The 20697-nt window shown below is 24.8% G+C and overlaps 1 protein-coding gene across 1 annotated transcript; it reads left to right on the top strand.

Annotated features, from left to right (window-relative positions):
* Nucleotides 1-8020: 8020 nt before the first annotated feature.
* LOC135926561 (transforming acidic coiled-coil-containing protein 1-like) lies at nt 8021-20196 on the top strand. The gene is made up of 6 exons (XM_065462480.1): nt 8021-8091; nt 9963-10196; nt 11362-11454; nt 12170-12276; nt 16949-17024; nt 20008-20196. Exons 2-6 carry the CDS (start codon nt 10089-10091, stop codon nt 20071-20073), a joined length of 450 nt encoding a protein of 149 aa, XP_065318552.1. The 5' UTR covers nt 8021-8091; nt 9963-10088; the 3' UTR covers nt 20074-20196.
* The last annotated feature ends 501 nt before the right edge of the window (nt 20197-20697 follow it).

Below are 20697 nucleotides of genomic sequence, written 5' to 3' on the forward strand. Positions count from 1 at the left end.
ATTTTGCTTCAACTGTTCTAAATTGTCTTTATTTTTCAAAAGATTCCCATTCAAATTACAACATGTTTTTTTAGCATCCGCCCAAGTTTTCTTGGAATTGCATCCCAAAAAATATTTATAGCATCCACTTCCAACTTTTCTGTAACCGTCTGGGCAAGTTAAGGTTATATACGCTTATGGAAATATAATTAAGAAATCATGTAATCTTTTTAAAATGAAAAAATTATGTATGCAAGATTAATTGAAATAAATTTATATTTATTTTTTCATTTACCAGCATAATAATATTTGCTCTTTTCCCAGGGATTTGCAGGGGAAGAATATTCTGGTTGTGAATATTCATAATGATGTCCATAATCCTGATTACTTAGCTGTTGATATTCATAATCGTGACTTTCTAATTCCTGATATCCGTAATCTTGACCATAGGAGTTAACAGATTTTTTACATACCTTAATAATGACAAAAGAAAAGTATATAAATAAAAAACGCATAATATATTTTCTAATAAGAAAAATTTCATTTAAATAATATATTTTTGAATATATAGTTCATTTTTTTAAATATTTATTTAATAAAATCATAAATGTGTCAAGGAAGAGTACACATAAGTTCAAAAATGGCACAAGAATTTTTTTTAATTCTAATAACATTATCAATAAATGGCCAGTAAAATTATTAAAATTCAAATGTTAAAATTTCGATTTCAAAATACATAATTTAAAACTTATAATGATTTTTATATGGGGGAGGGGGGTGGTGCTATTTTGATCACCTTTTCATATTGATTAATGATTTAAAGACCTTCATTTAGGGACAAATTATTTAATAACTAAGTTGTTCCCGAACTAACACGATTCGAAATACTATAATTATGTTTTGATTGTGAATTGATTTCAAAGTTCATTTTATACATTATAGATTAATAACCATTTTAGAGCGTTTATTGTACAGTTAAATTTCATGATGAAAATGATGACCTCATTGACCAAAAATTTATAATATTTAAATAAAATTTTATTTTATTTTTATTAGACTTTTATTATTTCAAAAAATATATATTAAAAATTAACGTAAAACTATAAAAATGGAATATATAAAACATATAAAATATTTAAAGCATAACAAGTATGAAAACTATAAAAATAAGATTTATAAGTTTTTATCATCATAATGAATTTTTAATTCTTTTAAAGATTATTATTTTATAATTTTAAATGATCTTGAGATTGTGGATTTAATTCTTTGACTTATAAGTTTGAAAAGAAATTTGTTCCTACTTAAAGAACAGGAAGATAGAACTACTAATGGGATGAATATATTATTAACAGAAATGTGGTAATATTTTGTTCTCTCAGGAATTCCAAGTGGAGGCGTAATTCCTATGAAAGGGGCAAAAATATTTTTACAAGTAAATCTCAATACATATATTTGCTTTTGTCCCATGTAGTGTGGTAAAATTGCTTGGTTGGGTCGAATTAGCATGATTTTTGGTTGGATTTTTGTTCGAAAAAATGAACCAAAACCAATGAAACCAAATTGGTCGACTCGAGCACAGACCCGAACGCCGACCCGAGAGCACCGACCCGAGCACAGAGCATCGGCCCGATTTTTTTATTTATATTTGAATATTTTATTATTATTACAGCAATATTTATCAATAAAAAAACATGATATTATTTAATATTTTTTTTATTTATATAATATATTATACTATACTATGAAATGAAATTTATATTATATTATGAAAATGGCTTGATGTTTTTTAAAATAAAAGGTTATACTGCTAAATTGTAATATCATTTTAACAATAAATTTGTGATTTTCACGTCCAAAATTTTAAGCAAAATATAATCATAGTTTCATTTGATAAGAATTTTAAATCTTGTTTTTGTAAATAAATCATTTTTGAGAAATTCTTTTATTAATTTTAATATAAATAAATAATCTTTTAGGTGAATGAAATCTTTTATAGTTTTTTTTATAGTTTTTCTGAAATTATTTTTTAAGTATATTTAAAGAAATGGTAATTTCTAAATAATTTATTTTTAAATATTTATATGAAACTATTTTATGCTATTATAAGATCTTTTACGGATAATATTTTAATGTGATAAATGTCATAATATCGTTATTTTTTAAGGGTAAAAATAAAATTTATATTATAAAGATAATAAATTATAAATTAAATGGAGATGTTCCTTCAATAAATGATAATTATATCTGTATTTTTAAGATATTAGATTTTTTTGATGTTAATGGGCAAAATTAATTGTAAACATGTTTAATCAGTAAGATGTACCCTAGAAAATTGACAATTGTCATAATCGTTATTTATAAGGTTAATAGAATTTTTTTGACGCAAAATGGCAAAAATAAATGCAGCAAGTATGTTTAAATAAAATTTCAGGGAAGATGTACCCTTGATAAGTGACAATTGTCATAATCATTAATTTTAAAGTTTATTTATTTTCTTGTCGCAAATTGGAAATAATTAATATTGCAAATATATTTAAAACTTCAGTTAATATGTACTCTGGATAAGTGACAATTGTCATAATCGTTATTTTTAAAGTTTTTTAAATTTTTTTGACGCAAATTCAAAAATAAATGTAGCAAGCATGTTTAAATAAAATGTCAGGGAAGATGTACCCTAGATAAGTGACAATTGTCATAATCATTAATTTTAAGGTTTATTAAATTTTTTTGTCTCAAATTGGAAATAATTAATATTGCAAACATGTTTAAATAAAACTTCAGTTAATATGTACCCTGGAGTGACAATTGTCATAATCATTATTTTAAAAGTTTTTTGATTTTTTTTGACGCAAATTGGCAAAAATAAATGTAGCAAGTGTATTTAAATAAAATTTCAGGGAAGATGTGCCCTAAATAAGTGACAAGTGTCATAATCTTAAATTTTAAAATTTTTTGAGAGTACCGACCAGATCATCGACCCGAGCACCAACTTATTTTATTTTATTGTGAACTGAATGTGAATATTTTGCTCAATTATATTTTGCATGGAAGACAAATATTTCAATATTAACATAGAAATAATCATATTTATTATTTAATATTAGATTCCTTTTTAAAAAATGGTTCCTTTCATCGACCCGAGCATGGACCGGAGCACCTATTACCATATTATATTATTGTGGATATTTTGCCCAATCATATTTTTATGCATAGAGGACGAAATATTAACAGAAAAATAATCATATATTTACTGTTAATTTGCTTGGTCGAAACAGCTTATTTAAAATAAAATAAAATATTTTCAGACTCAGAGGTAAAGGAAGTTGTTAGTGTAGTGCCTACAAATCGGTATAACTGAGATAGCGTTTTAATAACTTGCAATAGGCTCAGGCCAAAAAAAATTGAATTTGCAGAGCTCCCTTGGGTAGAGTAAATATTTTTTTGTATTCACAGTTAGTATAAGTTGATGGCTGGGTCGATAATCTGGTCAGTACTCTCAAAAAATTTATAATTAAAGATTATGACCAGGGTTGCCATGTCTCCCCCCATCAGCGGGAGACTCCCACAATTTTTTAGTTTACACGCAGACATCTCTCTCCCGCAAAACTACCGCTATTGGAAATCTCCCGTAAAAATCTAAGATAATTTTTTAATTTCTCCCGCAATTTTTTTAAAAGTATTTTAACGTTTTTAATATATAAATCAGAGACCTGCAGAGGTACCATTTGCACGGCCCAGCCCGGATTTAAAAATTTAAGGCCCGGCCCGGATATTTTTTAAAAAAAAATTTCAGGCCCGGCTCGGAATTTTTTAAAATTATATTCGACCTGGTATATACAAAAATTCACCTATGAGGTATTTTATCATATTTTTCAGCGAGTATTATCGCTTATTATTTAAAAAATACATGTAAAAAGCTAATATTTTGAGAATATTATATTAAATTTATAAAAATTATAAAACTGTTATTTATAAAAATGGATATTTTGAGCATATACTATATTTTATATTGCATTTATAAAAATAAAACTAATATTCATAAAAATGGTAATAATATTTTGAGCATATACTATATTTTATATTGCATTTAAAAAAAATAAAACTAATATTTAATTTATAAAAATGGAAAATATTTGAGAATATAATATATTGTATTTAATTTGCTATTTAATTTATAAAATAAAAATAAATCGCTATTTAAAAAAATGCATGTATAATAAATAGTACTTTGAAAATATAATCTAATTGCACAATATTAATATAATTTATTTTATAATATAAATTTTTAACAAAAGAAGATAATTGTATTATATAATATTGTAAAAAAAAATAATGAAAAATGTTGGATTAAAAACTTTCATGACTCTAGGTAAATATAAAAAATGCAATAAATATTTGACAGTTTGCAAAGTAAAAAACCAGCATGATTGACGAAACCCTATACTCAAGAAAGATATTAAAAATTCACAAATTATCATGAAGAAAGAGAAGCATATCTACCTTTTCAGGTTGAAGATTACTTCTTCTTTCTTCAAGAATTCTCCTAGTAGTGGAAAAATTCCGCTCACAGCTTGCACTTGAAGCAGGAATTGCCAATACCCGTTTTGCCAATTTTGCTAAAATTGGAAATTCGCTTTGATGAGCCGCCCACCACTCTAACAAATTATCCACCTTAAATGTTTCATCTATTTTTTTATTTATGTAATTATAATATTCATCATCGGGTATTGACATATTACCAAAATTACTATCGCCCCATTTGTCATAAAACGATTCAGTTTGTTTAACAACAGTCGTAATTTGACTGGTCGATGGTATTTCATTTACTTCCTGAGCCTCTTGTAATTTAATATAATCTTTTATATAGTTTTCCGTCATCTTGCGATCTGTCCCTGACTATATATGTAATTGCTTATATTTGGGACAGAGAAAAGGAGAAATAAAATGATACTTGTGTAAAACAAATTTTTCAATTAAAAAATGCTTTATATTAAGTAAAATCAATTTATTTCTCCTTTTTCGCTTTGAAAGGTATTACAAACTTCAAGAAGTGATATTCCTTTATTTGATTGTTTTGGTAAAATATATTCTAAAAATTTAGATATGAATTATAAAAAAATATATTAATAATACTTGAATATTGGGGCTTATTTAAGATATTCTTTTATTTGATGGTTTTGGTAAAATATGTTGTAAAAATTTAGATATGAATTATAAAAAAATATATTAATACTTTGAATAAATTTGTAGGAAATTAATAATTAGATCGATCTGTGGGTGTTAGGTAGTGTTAACCATCACCCAATATTATAATAATCATAACTTTAATATAATATAATCTTATAACCATTAACTCATAATGTAAAAATTTTTATAAAAAATATTAAGGCCCGGCCCGGCTGGGTTTAACAATCTTAGACCTGGCCCGGCCCGGATATATTTAAAAAAAAATTTTTTAGGCCCGGGTATATTTAAAAAATTTAAAATACGGTCGGTCTTAGGGCCGGGCTTAGGGCCGGGCCTGCAGGTCTCTGATATAAATAATAATTTTGAGAGACATCAATTGATTATTTTTTATTTTTAAAATAAATTTTAAATATTTATTCGAAAAACATGTCTAGTGTGTATATTTCTTTCTATACTGTTTTATTTTTATCCAAGAATAAATCTTTAAAAAGTATATCTACATCGATTGCAATACAAAAATATTCTCAAAAATAGTAAATAATACAGATGCAACTACATTTGCGGAAATCGTATACATCTACCATGTAGTTCAACATTCACAGAGCTATATCATCACAATGTGGGTCGAAATTTTTTCTCATGATATTTAACCACTCCAATATTAGTGCAAACCTTACTTGTGGCAGAATAAAAATGAGCAAGGCTATCACAAGTGTTACCAGAATCCTAGAGATCAATTCTAGACGATTTGAAAAATGGGCATCCATTTGCAATTCTAACAGCTGCATCTAATAAGGGAAATATTAAAACATTACGCTATTTCAACAAGAATAAGAACATTTCAAAAAACTGTTTAAATTTTTTCTTCGGATAATGAAAATCCCAACAATGTAGCTAGCCACATAATGGTAAATATAGCTGATTCAGGGTTATCAATGATTTGAATGTCAGCTTTCTGCGCTGATAATGCCTCTGTAAATTTTGGCAAAAACCAAAGTTGCCGAATTGAGGCAGCACAATAATGAATTAATACCAATTGGCTGTATATGCCATATACTACATAATTCTTACAGGAAGGCAATGAATGTACTGTGGATGTCGAAATAATTGTGATGGAATGTTTTAACGAATTTAGTTCATCAACTAAAAGAGTTAATGAATTAAAAGAGTTGGTGAAGTGGTCTGACTTGGAATGGTGTGAGTTGTTGCGATATATACCTATTAGGTGGTTGTCATTAAACCTGCCAACGATAGAATTTTAAAATTTTACAAACCCTTAAAAAAATACTCCTTAAATAGAGATTTTAAAAGCTGTCCTAAAATTTTGAAAAATCAGAAACATATTTGGGATTCGTTTCACATGTAGGAAATCTACTTCCTGCAGTAAATATTCAGTTGCAATCAGAAAAAAATTTAAATTCTAATCCGGTTGATATAGCCGAGAAAAAAAAACAATGAAATATTCCAAATTCACAAATTATATTTTTACACCGATTGTCATCTCTTCCCTTGGACATATGCCAAGTGGAACTTTAAAGTTTTTAAAAAATTTAGGGGATAAGATAAGAGCCCTTACATCAGAACCTAAAGAATCTTATTTCTTAAAACAAAACCTCCAAATCATAATTTTAAAATATAACTACACATGTTTTTTGGGAACTTGTAGTCCCACCTCGGTTTTTATATAATATTTTATTTATTTTATTTATTTTATATTATTTTAATTTAGTATTTTAACGCTATGTATTATTTTACACAAATTATATCATAAATAAAACGTTTATTTTCTTTCAACTGGTATGCTGGTAGGTAGTATAGTGTTACATGAATATCTAAATACTAGATTGGTCCTTAAATTTAATAAAATTACTATACTGATTTTTAACATAGTCAGTCAAAGTGGGTGTTAAAATTTAAAATTGTATCCATATCCTCTTGTGGATGTTGAAAAAAAATATATTAAATTTTTCAATTTTTTCTGCAATTAATGTCTTTTGGAAACCTTGAAAATTCATACTAATCGCTGTTTTTTTTCTTTAAATTTTCTGATGGCATTTGAAGTCAGTCTAATCAAGTTTAAGAATTTTCTGCTGTGTTAATTTTTTCTTACTCATATTAATATTAATCATCTAAATTAATACCATATTTGCAATACTTCGTATAATTTTATACAAGTGTATATATATAGAGAGATACAGATACAATAAATAACTATTATCTTATATTAGTTTTGCTTGCTTTTAAAGTTTAAATCATTTTAGTGAATATATAATGAATTGATTTCATAACATTTTTATTTTTAATGGTATAATTTTTGTGTCGCACTTATGATATAATAATAAAATAATAAAGCTTTAATACTATATTTTATTAAATAATATTTTATAGTGTCTTAGTGGGGTACATAAGGGATTAAGTATGATACTTAAACTTGCTGGTGTGAATGACGCCTAGATTCGAATGAACCATAACTGAAACGGATATAATAATGTTTTAAAGGAGTAAAAAGAACCTTTAGAAATTTTTTTTTAACCGGTTTCAATCAAAATTGTTGAAATTGAATTAATTCTACGTTTATTATAGTATAATTATATCATATTTTTCATTGATTATCATTTTATTTTTAATCATAATTTAAATTTTATTATGTGATAAATTACATTTTTATTTTCAAAGATAAATTACTTTTTATCTTTTCGTCAACAAAGACAATTTCTCTTTATATATTTTTTTAAACAATAATAAAACAAATAACTAATACAAATTGATGTATAAAAAAAATGTTAATATAAAATTTTCACCGATTAAATTTAAATACAAATTGATATATAAAAAAATAAATCTATTGCCAAAATAAATAATAAAATAACATCGATCAGTATATTCAACAAAAATATAATAAATAATTTTACATTTTTCCTTGTGGTATTATTACATATATTACAGTATAAATATGATTTGTTTTAAAACATTTCCATATAATTGTAACAACTTTCTAAAAAAATTATTTAATTTTAAATCTTATTTTTTTAAATGTTATCAATCTGTATTTTTACAAAAATTACAAGTCAAACATTTTTATAAGAAAGTTGTAACATATATGGAAATGTTTTACAACAAATCATACACACACTGTACCATATCTGCATCGTTATTAATAATTATTAAATGATCATATTTGTTTAATATTCATAAGAAGTATGTATTGATTTTTTTCATTATGACTTAAATTGATCCACAATCTTTTAACTGTTTCATATAGTATAAGAGCATTCCTATTTTCTCTATTTTAGTATGCAAAATATCTAAATAACCAATTTGTAGATTTTTGATTTAGTTGCATTTGATTAATTTAAATATAATATCATCACCTACCAATGAAAAATTTCAAAATGACCGAATTTATAAGGTTATAATTTTATATATAATTTATAGAATTTTGGCATTTAGAGCATTAATATTTATAGCCTTTATTATGAAAAATAGATTTGTGTTTTCTTGAAATGCAAGTATTGTTCAAATCTGTTTTTTTATTATCTTTTAGGTGAAGGATTGTAAATTTTTAAACCAATAATATCAATATGATGTGGCTTTACAAATTTATGACCAATTCTAATTAGTTTATTAATATTATAATTTTACAATGTTTGTTTGCTTTGACCTTATATTTTTTTTGTATTTATTTCATATAGTATTAAAACCATATTACTATTTCTATATTTTTGTATGAAAAATATCTAAATAACTATTTTTTGATTTAGTTAAATTAATTTAATCTAAAAAATTATCAGTTTTTATATATTGGGACAATTATATAAACTTGCTCTTATAGGAACTCGGTTCCCACAACACAAGTTTCTGTTGAAAGGGCCTTTTCGAAATTTGTGTTATACGAACACGTTCAAATATAATATTTAAAAATGAGTTATGATTCTTATATATTTTTTTATATAATATTCATAGATACTTATAATAAAAATAAATAAATTTATTTTATAAATAAACAAGTGATCACGAAATTTTTAATAAATTATATATATATAACTAAAATCATTATACGATGATGTTGCTTCAATAATAGTTTTAAAATATTCTAACCATAATAAACCTTTATAAATCTTTACAATTAGCTGAACCGAAACTTTAATTTTTTCTTAAGAACCGTAACCGAACCATAACCATTATAATTTTTTACATACTGAACTGTAATCAAACTGAACCGTTATAAATAAATATTCGGCTCACTGATTTTGCTTAGCTTTTTAACATATCGATGATGTGTTATGTTAACATAATCTTATTTAATAAAAAAAATGAATATTATTTGGGTCGAACTCAAACTATTTCAAAAAAAATATATGTAATTATTTTTATTAATAAGGAAAAAATAGGCCGGTGTACAATAAAGAACGAATGAATATGTATAAGAACTAGTTATTTAATAAATAACTCAAATTTTTGTTATCTATTATAAAAATGATCTTTGTATAGACACCGAATTGTAACTAATAATTATAAAAGTAACCTTAACCCCTCCTTCATAACGCGGATTAAAAATATATTTGAAGAATTGTGATACCTATAACATTAATGTTTACAAAAAACAAAATCTTTATCAGATATGTTTTACAGAAACATTTACCTATCTGATATTTTCGCCAAAGGGTAAATATCAGTGTCTGTGTTATACAGATTTTAATAATTTAAATATAGTAAATGGATGTCAGATATTGTAATTATCTAATGTATAAAAATTATATTTTTCATATGATAATGGTGATAAAAATAAAATGAAGAATTATGTCTCAACACAGCCAGATACCGATTGCGATTTAGTGAATAAATGTCGTCAGTTCGAAGCCGAAAATGAGAAAAATTTTCAACTACTTCGCACTTCTCTACGTTTACTTTCCGAATATCGAATGATCGTGGAACAATCGGAGGCTAATAAATCTCAAATTTCGTCACCCCAACCCCCGACTCTTATTCCTAAAGAAGATTATCTAGCAATTTCTAAAGAACGTGATCAGGTAAAATCTTAATTTTTTTATTAATAATTTAAATATTTTTTGATTCAAGGTCACAAAATTAAGAATTAAGAAGAAAATTAAATCAAGAGGTGAAGAGATCGTTATTTGAATTTTTCCTTGTACATTAAGATTATTTTTGAATAGTGAGCAGTGGTCTGCAAATGGCCGAATTCTCAGGCCCAACCCAGCCCAGTTGGAATTTAGTTTTTGTCCGGCCTGGCCTAATTTTAATTTTTTATTAAGGTTGCCTACCTGCCTGACTTCATATTTTTTATTAAATTTGCCCGGCCTGGCACTGTTTTTTATAATATAAGGCTTACTCAAATATTTTTAGTTGAACACCAAAATAAACAACTATTTATAATGTCGGAGGTAGTTAAATTTAAAAACTATACTTTATGGATTATCACTTTAATCAGAATTCATCAATAAGTCTAATACATTATAAAAGATGTCTTATTTCTGCTAATAATCATTTAACTTTGTTTTGAATTTAAAATAAAAAAAACGTAATAATAATTTAATTTGTCATTAAAATTATAAGCCAATAAAAAATAATTATTTAATCAAAATTAGATTTTGGAATATTTTTAAAAAATTATTTAATGTATATTAAGCAGGCCCGGAATCTACTTTTTGTCTGGCCTGGCCCATTTATATTTTTGCCCAGCCCTGCCTGTTTTTTATTTGGGCTATTGCAGACCTCTGGGGCAAAGGATTAAGGATATGATCAATTATCTCTTATATATTCATTTACTATATAATATGGGGAAAATAATACATGCTTCAATGTACTATAGTGCTTATAAAATCCATCTGAAATTAATTTTCGCATAACATATTCTCACCACCATTATTTGATATGTTAGCTTTTAAATATAAAAAAAACGCTTAGATCAAACATACATTAAATTAGCGATATTACATTATAATTAATAATTAAATACTTATTGGTAAGGTCAGACAAAATTTATAGCTAGATACTTATTTTCTTTAAGCGATGTGTCAAGCATAAAAATGACTTCTTTTATCATTGTTATTGGCTAGGCACTAAGAAAAGAAATAGGGTGCAAAAATATGCCTGATCATTTTTTTTATAAATAATGTTAAATTTATTATTTTGGTTTAAATTTTAGATTCAATATTTTATTTTATTCATATAAAGTTGCTTGAAGATGTTAAAGGAGTTGAAGTTGCATTTTCAGATTTGCATAGGAGATACGAAAAATTAAAAGTTAACCTAGAAAATTACAAATCGGTATATTTCATTATAATATTATTTATAATGTTAAATGATATATATGTGAATAAATTATTTATTTAAGTCTGTGATCTAAGATATTTAATTTATATCTAACCTTAGCTCTAGCCATATAACAAACTTGTTTCATATTAGTGCCACTGCTAATTGTCGCTAAAACGAAAAAGAAATTATAAATTTCTTGAAATAGGTCTTAGCATGGCTTGGTCCTGATTTTTTAAAAAAATTTCAAGCTCGGCCCAGATTTTTTTAAATATATTATCTTTAATTTTTATAGCTAATAATGGATATTTAAAATTTACGGCCGTGGACCCAGCCCGGGCCCTAAGATCTCTGATATATATATTAATTTTATTGTTCTTTGCTATATATTTTAATTAATTTTTGTAAAAATAATATATAATTGTCTCTACTTAAAGTTAAGGTCTCTAAGATTATATTATTTAAAATACAAGCGTTTATAAAAAGGTCCAAGTTTTTGTCCGTCATGGTTTTATTTAATCTATGAATATAAGGTAAGCCTCTAAATATGATAACCTCTTGACCCCTTTGAATCGGTCATTCCCTGTCATCATACAAAAGATCTTTATCAAAATTTATATATATTATCTACTTCTTTGACAAAAATTAAACTAACCTTGAGTGCTCGACTATTAGAGGCTTCACTTTTATACTTTATTTTTTAATATAACTATTAATAAAATAATAAAAGAATGAAGAAATCCTTTTAAGATCTATTAACGACAATGAACGTGAATTACAAGAAAGTACAAAGGTTCAAATCGAGTTTAAACATCAAACAGACGCAATTTTAAAACAGTAAGATACATTATATAATAACTAACGTAATTTTAATTATTTAGAAAAATAAAATTATTATATATGAGGACTCAAGTGAATTTAATATATTATTATCATAGAAATATATAAACGACATACACAGCTCGTTATTTTATTCATATAACCATGTTCAAAAAAAATGAAGCCATAATTTATAATATATTTTTAAAATGACGTCGATAGATCTATAATTTTAGATTTTTTAACATAATATTTTATTATAAACATTATTGTTAATGCGTGCCATGTCGCTCTATTCGGGATTCATCTGGAAATTATTTTTTAGTCCAGCTCAGATTTTTATTTCATTTTTTTTATCCCGGCTTCAAATTTTTAAAATTTTGTTTATTTGAATAGCAAATTATTTGCAAAGCAGAGTTTTAAAAAAGATTTTGTCCATTTTTTTGCCCTAAATTTTGAAGAAAAATATCTTTGAAAATCATAAAATTGTTTTTTATTGAACGATTTTTAAATTTTGATTAGAATTTGATCGAAAATAAAACTCTGTTTCAAAGGAAAATTGAAAATATTTGCAGTAAATGAATTTCAAATTAATTGCTCTATTATATGAATTTTAAAAATTTTCCATTGTCTTTAAAATATATTTGGAAACTATGGTATAAATGCATGTAATTTAGTGTTTTTAAATATTTCATAGCAATTAAAATATTGCATAAATATGTGATGTATTACTATAATGAGAATATATAAAAACATTAGAATAATTAATTTGCTAAAATAAAATATATTTTAGTGTTTTTGTCATTTTTACAATTAAGGTGTATTTTAAATTCATACCATATTTTTGGTCGGATCTGCAGATCTTTAGTAACTTAATGATATATATATATATAAATTGATGAGTGCCTAATCGACTAAATTTAGTCGATTAACAGACGACTAACTAATAGTTTTAGTCGAAAATTCGACTAAAAACTTTAGCAACTAAATTAGTCTATTAGTCGACTAAAACGACTAATATAGTTGACTAAAGCGACTAATTTAGTCGACTAAAACGACTAATATAGTCCACTAAAACGACTAATATAGTCCACTAAAACGACTAATATAGTCCACTAAAACGACTAATATAGTCCATAAAACGACTAATTTAGTCGACTAAAAGAACTAATTAAGTCGACTAAAAGAACTAATTAAGTCGACTAAATTAAGTCATAATCGTTATTTTTGAACCTTTTAAATTTTTTAGGTAAAAATATATGTTGTAAAGATGTAAAAATAAAATTTCAGTGAAGATGTACCATCATAGAAAAATATTAATTATCAAAATCGTTATTTTTGAAAAGTAAATAGGTAAAAATATATATATTGTAAATGTGTTTTCAGTGAACATGTACCATAGAAGAGTGATAATTGCCATAATCGTTATTTTTTAACTTTTTTAAATTTTTTTTAAAGTAAATAGGTAAAAATCTATATTGTAAAGATGTTAAAATAAAATTTAAGTGAAGATGTACGATATAAAAGTGATAATTGTCATAATCGTTATTTGTGAACTTTTTTGAATTTTTTTAAAACAAATAGGTAAAAATATATATTGTAAAGATGTTAAAATAAAATTTCAGTGAAGATGTACCATAGAAGAGTGACAATTGTCATAATCGTTATTTTTTAACTTTTTTAAAATTTTTTTAAAGTAATTAGGTAAAAATATATATTGTAAAGATGTTAAAATAAAATTTCAGTGAAGATGTACCATAGAAAAGTGACAATTGTCATAATCGTTATTTTTTAACTTTTTTAAATTTTTTTAAAGTAAATAGGTAAAAATATATATTTTGTAAAGATGTTAAAATGAAATTTCAGTGAAGATGTACCATTCTCCGAATACTACGGTGGCCCCTTGGCCGATTACATAATCCATCAAAGAGGAAAAAACAAAAAGGATGATTCAGAATTAAAATCTAAAATTATACAGCTACTAGAACATAATAATGGATTGACGATAAAAAATATAGTGGAAAATTTACCACGTCATCTCAAAATGAGTGATTCGGGAATATCAAGATGCCTTAAATCAATAGGATGGAGCAGGAAAAGGGTTGGAAAAGAACTCGATAGACGGAATTCCCCAGATGTTATAAATATTCGTAAAGAATATTGCCTAAATATGATGAACGTGCTATTTCAAAATATATTCTATTTAGATGAAACAGGCTTCAATTCCCACGTCATTTCCCACTATGGAAGGGCACCTCTGGGTAAGAGGCCATCTGTCAAACTCCCTCCTTCAAAGAAGAAAAACGTATCGGTTTTATGCACCATAGGAATTAATGGTTTCAAAAAATACATGATTATAGACGGGGCATTTACATCAATAAAATTCAAAACTTACCTGGATGAATTATCATACATTTTACCGTTGAATTTGCTAATAATAATGGATAATGCGCCCATTTACCGAGCTCATATAATAACAGAAAACTATCAAAATATAGTATATCTCCCACCCTATTCCCCTCAATTAAATCCCATTGAGAATTTTTTAGGCGTTTTGAAAAATCAGTATCGTTCTATATATCCAAACCCAATAACAGAATTCATATAATTGAGGCAATTACTTGCCTATTACTTAATTTCACTAATTTCAATTTCACAGCCTTCTATTCACATACGATACGATATATCGAAGAGGGAATCCGATCTATTCCTTTGAACAATTAATTTAATAAATTATTACACTAGATTATTATATAATATAGATATATTTTTTCGTTATATTATGTGCAATACAAATAGAAAAATAATATTTTTTGATCTTTTATTATGTAAATAAAATATATATTAAATAATGATTTCACAAGTCATTTTCGAAACTTTAATATTAGAAAGGTAAATTTGATAGAAAATAAAATAAACAATGAAGAAATAAGTTAAAAATGATCATATGAAAAAAGTGTTTATAAAAAGTTTCGGGATAATATTATATTTTATTTATTTTGTTATTTTTTTTATAATTTTTATTTTTTTTATAATTTTTATTTTTTAATATTAATTTAATTGATTATATTTTTAATAAAAAATTTTCTCCAAGATAAAAAAAAATAAATAACTTAAAATATTTTTATTCTTATAATTATCATTTAGCTGGCACCAAAGGGGAGGGGAATAATTTTATTTTTATGTATATAAAATTCATTGTTTTTTAAATAATATTTTTTTTACCAATGCGGGGGGGGGGGGTGGAGGGGGTATTTTTATTTTAATTAAGATATTAATTTTTAGAATATACTGATGGAATAAAAAGACTAATTTTAAGAATAGTATTGTAATTGTAAAATTTTAAATCAGAGACCTGTAGAGGTACCATTTGCAAGGTCCTGCCGGGAATTTTTTTAAAAAAATTGGATTTGGACTAGGTGGGGCCGAATATTTTTTAATAAAATTAGGGTTTGGTCGGGTGGGCCTTAGAAATTTTTTTATATAAATTTATCAATTTTATGATTAATTTATATTTTATTTCTAGAAACTAGATACCATATAAAAAATATCGTTTAATTATAGAAATTATATAAATCAATTCTGTATTTAAATTAATTCGAGCCGGGCCGGTAAATTTTTTTAAAAAAATTTCGTTCCGTCCAGGGTAAACTTTTTTAAAAATATTTCGGGCCGGGCCGGGCCTGAAAATTAGGCCCGATCAGATCACTAATTCAAAGCTATTATTTGAATATTTTGTTATACAATATTATAACCTTCTGCAAAATCTATACAATATATATTTTTACTTATTTACTTTAAAAAAATTCAAAAAAGTTAAAAAATAACGATTATGACAATTGTCACTTTTCTATGGTAAATCTTCACTTGAAATTTTATTTTTACATCTTTATACAATATATATTTTTACCTATTTGCTTTGAAAAAATTTAAAAAAGTTCAAAAATAACGATTATGACAATTGTAACTTTTCTATGGTACATCTTCACTGAAATTTTATTTTAACATCTTTACAATATATATTTTTACCTATTTACTTTAAAAAAATTCAAAAAAGTTAAAAAATAACGATTATGACAATTATCACTCTTCTATGGTACATCTTCACTGAAATTTTATTTTAACACATTTACAATATATTTATTTTTACCTATTTGATTTGAAAAAATTCAAAAAAGTTCAAAAATAACGATTATGACAATTGTCACTTTTCTATGGTAAATCTTCACATAAATTTTAACTTAATATGTTTACAATATATATTTTTACCTATATGCTGACTAAATAAATCAACTTAGTCGACTAAATTAGTTGTTTTAGTCGACTATATTAGTCTTTTTAGTCGACTATTAAATTAGTCGTTTAGTCGACTATATTAGTCTTTTTAGTCGAATATATTAGTCGTTTTAGTCGACTATATTAGTCGTTTTAGTCGACTATATTAGTCGTTTTACTCGACTCTATTAGTCGTTTTAGTCGATTTCCACGAAAGAACTCGACTAATTAACAACACTACCTATAACCATTTTTAAAAGTGCAAAATATTTAAAATTTGGCTTCACTTTTTTTGTGGTTTTTTATTTGATAATAAAGAAAATAATTTATATTCTTTTAATAAAATATATTAAAGTTTTATTTTTCTATGTGCTAAATTCTATATAATTTCTTAAAATTTTTTAAAATCCTGTAGAGCTAACGTATCTCAGGTAAAATATAATAAACTAGAAATGAAGACAACGAGATTGGAGCGAGAGTTGATTCAAAAAGTAAAAAAAAATGCTATTAAATTTAATTATATATATTTGGATATTTATTAGGGCCACTATTGATCCTTAAATTTTTCACCTATCTCATCCGATATTTTCCAATTATTCATCCAAAACCGATCTGATATTTAAATTTCTTTTTATTTACCACCCATCTTTGAACCAATTTCATTAAAAATAAAATCATTCTTACGCAAAAAAATAACTAACTATATACTATAGGCAAAACAAATTTAAATTTTCCGTTTCTCATGGCCAAGGCAATATTTTATGCATTATCACGAATTATTACGTGTATATATTTTTGTAAATTTCGCAAAAGTTAATTATCTCATTTAAAATTTGGGCAATGTTTATGTGCTACATTTGAATCATTAAATATTTTTTTGCTGTTACTAATAATATAGCAAAAAAAATAATATCACATTACTCTTTCTCTTAACCAATTTTTTAAAATAACCAATAAAAATATCAGATTGGTTTTTTGGGAAATATCGACCGGATTCCATTATTTTATGAAACAATATATATTGGGATCTAAAATATTGTCATAGCCCTATTTATTGTATACATCGAGATTTATATTGTAAATTTTTTATACATATCTAAATGATAGTGCAGGGGCTCTCGCGGGATTTTTTCTTAGGGAGGGCAAAAAATATTTTGATAAAATATGGTAAAATTTAAAAGAATTACACAATTTATTAGGTTTTTATTACCAAAAATAATTATACATATTATAAGGTCAATCGATAGAAATATAATCATTTATATATAAAACAAACTTTGTATAAAACTTCCAAATTATGCATTATTGTTATCCTAAAAATAAATTCTAATTATTTAAACGAAAATTAAAATCCAATTGCAATCAAGGCACTTCTGCGCCTCACTAGGTCAATGACGATATTACCCATAAATGAATAATATTTTATGCCTAAGATAAATATGTTATAAAATCAAATAAACTCAAAACTTTAGCAAAATCCCATGAGTTAATAAAATATATTATATTATTTAGATATTCTTTTGACATCAAAAAATGCAGAGGTTAATATTATGGTGGGGCGTCTAATGTTATTGTAAAGATTTTTAGTTTACAGAGACATCAAAAAATGCAGAGGTTATGTTAAAATGGAGCCTCTAACGTTATTGTAAAGATTTCTAGTTTACAGACGCATCTTCGTATTGAAGAATCTAGAAAAATCTGTACATAGTGTAGGTCATATATTAAAACTTGTGGTACAAGATCATTTAATACTAATGCAAAATTTGGCGATTTTATAGTATTAATGAAAGATTTATTATCTTTTGCTCGAGTTCTCCTAAACATATGGAGATATTTCATTTCATCCAAGATGAAAATGATAGTTCTTTAAGGCAATTATGCCCTACATGCTGGCGACTAATAATATCGCGAAAATGAATTGAAAGTAATTTTGAAATAATCATAAAACTTTTATTAGAAATTATAAACACATAGAACAGTGTAAAAAATTTATTAAACCAAATGAAGCTTTTCGAAAATTCTTTATTTCTTAAAATGATAACAATATTTGAGAGAGTAGAAGTTTAACGCTGGAATTCAAAGTTCTTCATTACATTTACAAAATATAAAATAGAAACCTGATCACAATTTAGATGCAATACGACAAGATGATAGTTTAGATAAGTTCTGGAGAAATTTTAATTTAATGGCAAAGAATTAAATTTAGAGGAAGGCTTGAATTTATCATACCATCATTTCATGTCATGTACTGAATATTATAGACAAAAATATTGTATCACCAAACAATAGATTATTTAATCAATATGGAGAAATTTGCGATTCAAAAATTTTATGGAAATCGTGTTTTAGTATTCTATGGATAGATTTTGAAATGGTTCGTCTAATTCTTCATAGAAATATGTTTTTGGATGTACTCAAAGTTGGGAAATATACACTAAACTCTTTATAAAATGTCAGCTATATTAAAAGAACAAAGAAAGAAGTTATTTCTATATTTATCACATAATGTAAAATTTATTAAAATGCTATTAACAATTCTTGTTAAGTTAAATTAATATTAAAATTTTGGTAAACTTAACGCGAAATTTATTTATTCATGAAAAAAAAATCTATTGTATCATAAATAATGCATATATTATTAAATAAACACTAGTTGTATGATAATAGACAACTCAAATATTTGTTTATGTAAAATTATAGGGTTGGCAAGTTAGTCAATTGGCCGGTCAGATACAGTCAATTGACCAGAGTAGTATGATCTAGTCAAATACTCTAAAATATCTGAAGAAGAAAATATGAAAAAAAAGAAAAACGATATAAATATATATGATCTATTTATTGGGTCCCCAATATCAGGTGGAGCATCTTACAAATAGTGAATTTAATGAAATATGTGATATAATATAAGAAATAGGCGTTTTACAAGGTGGAGGTGATAAAATATTTCAAGTGATATCATAAATTTCAGAATTAAAATCGGCATGTTTTATAGAAAATTATGTGGAAGCCAGTAACTTCATAGGAAACAATCAGATTCCGGTCTCAAGTTAATGGAATGGGCTTTGCTGACCATGTCCATTAATAGAAGTGCCATTTTACTAACAATTTCTATTTCTTCAGATTGGTCGATTTGGGTTAATATTCTTATTAAACAGGAATCGATTGAAGATTGAACACTGATTAAAAAAAATTAAAGAAAATGATAATATTGAATATGAATCAGAACAAAACTTTGCCACGGAGAGCGAAACATTAGTTATTAAATGACAATGAATTTAAAAAATATTATAAAGTTAATATTGTCTTAAAAAACATATATTTCATTTTGACCGCTGAAAATTATAGCTTTAAAAAATTGGATTTCTTATATTTAAAAAAACAGGTTTTAAATACAACCTTGCATGTCTTAATTCTTGATAAAGTCAGGAGATTATAGATACAATGTATATATTATCTATTTAAATTTAAATAAAGAATGAAGAAAATGCTCAACTCCATGTGATGTGTGACGAATTAATTGCCAAAATGGAACAAAATTGAATTTATATTTATATGTATTATTAAAGATATCTTACTTTTGATCGAGAATCCTACAGTTGTATATTTTTTATAAATACTTTTGATTGATCATTAGAATGTATTAATATTAGAAATTTATTATACAAATAAAAATTTCTCTAATATTGATTATGTTGATTAAAATCTAAAAGTAATAAACAAGCGTATTTCTGATAAATAAGGTATAAAGTGGGTGTTGACCACAATATAATTTAAAAGTAACATTTATATTTATTGCAAAATATAAATAACTATTGATGAAAAATAAATAACTTGAACGATTTAAAAAGCATTAATACCACTTTGTTATTCTTGATATGATTTGATTATTGTTTGAGCTATATTTTTATTATTAAAAATAGTTGTTAGCATTTAATAATAGAAAATAAAATTAAAATTTATAATTTTTTTTACAATAAGAGGTGGATATATCAAAGGTTTTATCCCTATTATAGGATAATATTTTATAATGAATAATAAACCTTTCATAACACAACCATAGCCTGCACACTACTAGGACTAAAATAGTTTTTAAATGATCTTACATAACTCAAAATCTCCAGTTTTGTTATAGTAGCGCGTTTTTCAGTAGTTTTAGTTTTAGCG

This window comes from Gordionus sp. m RMFG-2023, chromosome 3, assembly GCF_954871325.1.
Source record: "Gordionus sp. m RMFG-2023 chromosome 3, tfGorSpeb1-WG-v2, whole genome shotgun sequence".
NCBI classification, from domain to species: domain Eukaryota; kingdom Metazoa; phylum Nematomorpha; class Gordioida; order Chordodea; family Parachordodidae; genus Gordionus; species Gordionus sp. m RMFG-2023.